A 3,784-nucleotide genomic window follows, 5' to 3' on the forward strand; every position below is an offset into this window, starting at 1 on the left:
CGTGCCTGTCCTGTGACGTTTCTTCATTTCGAGTTTCATGCTTGGGCCAATCATGGCTTGACGTTTACCCTCTCTGGTCATGTCCTGCGTGCTGCAATATGGAGTGGTATCCATTCGAGGCGTTGTATCTGTGAGGAAGAACACATATAAGAACCGGGGACTTTGCTCTCGTATTCTCTACCAAGATCATCAGCACCTTCGAGTTCATTCGCTATCCTCATCAGTCTCTCACTTACCAAACTCACATCATGAAGTGCATTGCTATCGCTACCGCCGTTGCGGCCTTTGCCAACGTTGCCTCGGGTCACTGTATGGCACTTCACCACTCATTCTGCACCAGCATATACTAACAGGTACAAGACATCTTCCAACAGCTCACCGCCAACGGTGTGAAGGGTGCCAACTTCCAGAACATCAGGCCCGTTCCCAACAACAGTCCCGTCACCGACCTTGCGGACAAGAACCTGCGATGCAATGCTGGCGGTAACTCGGGCAGCGGCACCACCACTGTCTCGGTCGCTGCTGGCTCCACCGTCTCCTTCACCGCCGACCAGGCTGTCTACCACCAAGGTCCCGTCACCTTCTACATGACCAAGGTCGACTCTGCTGCCGCTGCAGATGGCTCCTCCGACTGGTTCAAGATCAAGGAGATTGGACCCACCTTCTCCGGTGGCCAGGCCAAGTGGGACATGAGTGGTAAGTCACAAACTACAACACCGTATCGGAGTTTATCTAACAACGTCCCAGCCACCTACTCCACCACCATCCCCTCCCAGATCCCCGCTGGAGAGTACCTCCTCCGCATCGAGCAGCTCGGTATCCACAACCCCGGCAGCCCGCCCCAGTTCTACATCTCTTGCGCTCAGGTCAAGGTCACTGGCGGCGGCTCCGGAAAGCCCTCTCCCACTACTAAGATCCCCGGTCACGTCAAGAGCACCGACTCTGGCTATACCGCGAACATCTACGCCAACTTCAACTCCTACGTTGTTCCTGGTCCCAAGGTCGCTACCTACTAGATGTGGGTTGCTTTGGATACGCGATGGATTGGGCGCTAGGATCGTCTTCTCGCAATCACATTGAAGCTTGATGTGCTTCATTCTACTTCTATGTATATACCTATAGCATCAATTCTGCACATATTGTTGCAATTCCCTGATCTAGCTTGTCCTTTACTACTGTTTATGTTCGTGATGTGCCACTATAATAGGAATCATCGAGGCGTGGGTCTCTGGACAATATGGGCTTTCACATTGTAGATATTCTGGATATCCTCCGTAAACTATATGACCCACTTCCTCCACCACGACAGATTTTCTTCTACTGAATTCAAGATCTCCGCCTTCTCGCGGTCAACATCCGCAATCTCCGACAGATCGACATCTTGCAAAGCAATGATTCCCGATCTCGCGTAGCAGAACCCAGCAATCCACAGGAAAATGAAGATAGCTATATCGACGTAGTACGTGAGAAAGGTGCCCACGCTCCAGCGACCGGGGAAGAAAACGCTATATCCCGAGAACAAGATAACAAGCACGAGCGCGCCCCCAGTGACCCAAGCGAGGTATGGCTGCAATGGGCTCTTGTATGCGAGACCTGGGAATATCAGCATCGTATTCTGTTAAGCGAACGGTGGTGAACTCACGGTCTCGGCTGATACCCTGGAACTTCAATGCGTAGAAGAACCTCAGGTACGTGACCTTGATGACAAGCCACCCAATCAGCCCAGCAATGGTTGTAATGTTGACAAACCACCCAAACACCACCGAAGAATTGCTCCCCAGACTGAGATAGACAAGTGGCATGAAGATGAGAGAAGCTCCTATCGCCAAGTATGGCGTTCCGAACCTGTTTGTGCGAAGCAAGACACGGGGAGCTTGTCCATCCTCTGCCAGCCCGTAAAGGGTCCGTGATGCAAGGAAGACGCATGCAGAGCCGCAGCTAAAGGCCGAAGTGCATACTATAGCGTTGATAATTGACGGCAGAACGTTGATACCTGCGCGCTGGAAGGCAATGACGAAAGGACTCTGCTGAGCATCACCAGTAGAGATGCCAAGGTTCGGGTCGTTGAACGGTACAAGCATGCCAACGATGAAGATGCTGACAACATAGAAGATGAGTACTCTCCAGAACGTCATTCGAATAGCGTTAGGGATGATGACTCTTGGGTTCCTTGTCTCGGCGCCAGCGATGGCGACCACCTGGATATTTGCGTAGCTGTAGGCTGCGGAGATCAAGGAGCTCCAGAAACCGAGAAACTTGCCGGTGTTTCCAGGGACGATGTATTCGTTGAAAGGACCGGGGTTCTTCCAGTATCGAAAGCCGATTCGATCTCCACTAGGGGATCCTCCAAGGTCGACGACTAAGCCGGCGATGATGAGACCTATGATGAGGAGGATCTTGAGAGCTGCGAAGAAGACTTCGCTCTTTGAATTGTCAGATATATGAGCCAAAAGTAGGTTGCGTGAGGACTCACCTCGCCATAAACCTTCACTCCGCAGAAGTTGATGATCACGATGATCACAATAAACACGGAGTACCAAACAGCAGGGTTAATGCTGTTGTCCCAGAAGTTGATCAAGGTTGCCGCAGCGGCGAGCTCAGCTGGTGCTGTGATTGCCATGGTGTACCAAAAGTTCCATCCGGTTGCGATGCCGAGTGCAGGTTGCACGAACTTCGTGGCATGGCGGACAAATCCTCCAGTGACAGGCATAAACGCCGACATCTCTCCTGCAGACAGGGCGACACCGCATGCAATTAAGCCCATGCACAGATATCCGAAGAGAGCGCCGACTGGTCCTGCGGTAGCGATGGCCTGGCCGGATGCTAAGAAAAGTCCGGTACCCTAAAGTTGATGCATGAGTATGGAGACTGCAAGAATGCTTTGAAGTGGTTTGACATACGATCATGCCAGCTATGGCAATCATGTTGATATGACGACGCCCAAGGTCGCGTTTGACCTCATACGTCGTACCGACGGCTCCATGTTCGACCTCTGAGTTTGACGCAGAAGTTTGCGCAAATTGCGTAGCATCCTTCTTTGATAGATCCATGATGATGCTCTCTCAGCATGGGAGCGCGCGACGGTTCCTACAAGTACCAAGCCGAAGCGGGAAGCTTATCTCACTAAGCAGTTCGGCATCTACGGGGGATTCAGTGACTCCGTAACCGTTGATAGCGGGGTTCTAGTTTCTGATAGGGGCTGGTCAGGGCGCCCGAAAACCGGCGATCGTGCTGGGGTGTCATGAGATGCCGGTTGCTATCTGTCATGCTTAGAACGCCGGTGGCCCCACCCTTCTCCAAACGGGGAGTCAATAGAATCCAAGAAGAGACGGGATGAGCGTGCAAAACATCAGCAACGCAACTTTCCAAAGGCAACAGAATGTCATCGGCCAAGGACGACTCCTTTCAATTGTACGACTTGCGGGTTGAGGTGGTTTGTCCGCCAGGCGAGCGCATCTTGTGTGGAGCCAAGGCAGGAGACTACTTTACTGTTCAAGGAGAGATGCTTCGTCTTCCCGAAGGACAGGGCATAAGCTTCTACAGCTTAGGTGAGTTTTAAGCACAAATACTGTACACTTCAAGAACTGATGAGGTTGGCATTCCAGCGGCAGTACTGCCTCTGCTAGCGGCCAAGCAACGACCAACTCACGCGCATGATTGGATGTCCACGGATGCATTGATCGCATGCCCGGATCCGAATTGTAAATCTCAGCTCAAAATCATACGAAGTGGGTTGCGGACCTTCAGTCATGCGGATACCACGGTGGTTGGTCTGGAAGGAAAC

General features: G+C 52.1%; 2 protein-coding genes across 2 annotated transcripts; one reads left to right on the forward strand and one right to left on the reverse strand.

The window, feature by feature from the left end:
- Positions 1 to 248: 248 nt before the first annotated feature.
- On the forward strand, positions 249 to 1,016 carry J4E83_008036 (uncharacterized protein; the record flags this gene model as incomplete). Its single annotated transcript, XM_049334933.1, has 3 exons — positions 249 to 309; positions 361 to 696; positions 748 to 1,016. The coding sequence occupies 3 exons, from the start codon at positions 249 to 251 to the stop codon at positions 1,014 to 1,016; spliced, it is 666 nt and encodes a 221-aa protein (XP_049186084.1).
- A 263-nt stretch (positions 1,017 to 1,279) lies between these two features.
- J4E83_008037 (uncharacterized protein) lies at positions 1,280 to 3,050 on the reverse strand (the record flags this gene model as incomplete). The annotated part of the gene is made up of 4 exons (XM_049334934.1): positions 1,280 to 1,593; positions 1,643 to 2,423; positions 2,474 to 2,842; positions 2,901 to 3,050. The coding sequence occupies 4 exons, from the start codon at positions 3,048 to 3,050 to the stop codon at positions 1,280 to 1,282; spliced, it is 1,614 nt and encodes a 537-aa protein (XP_049186085.1).
- Between the last annotated feature and the right edge of the window lie 734 nt (positions 3,051 to 3,784).

This window comes from Alternaria metachromatica, assembly GCF_023757995.1.
Source record: "Alternaria metachromatica strain BMP 0045 chromosome Unknown scaffold_21, whole genome shotgun sequence".
Classification (NCBI taxonomy): Eukaryota; Fungi; Ascomycota; class Dothideomycetes; order Pleosporales; family Pleosporaceae; genus Alternaria; species Alternaria metachromatica.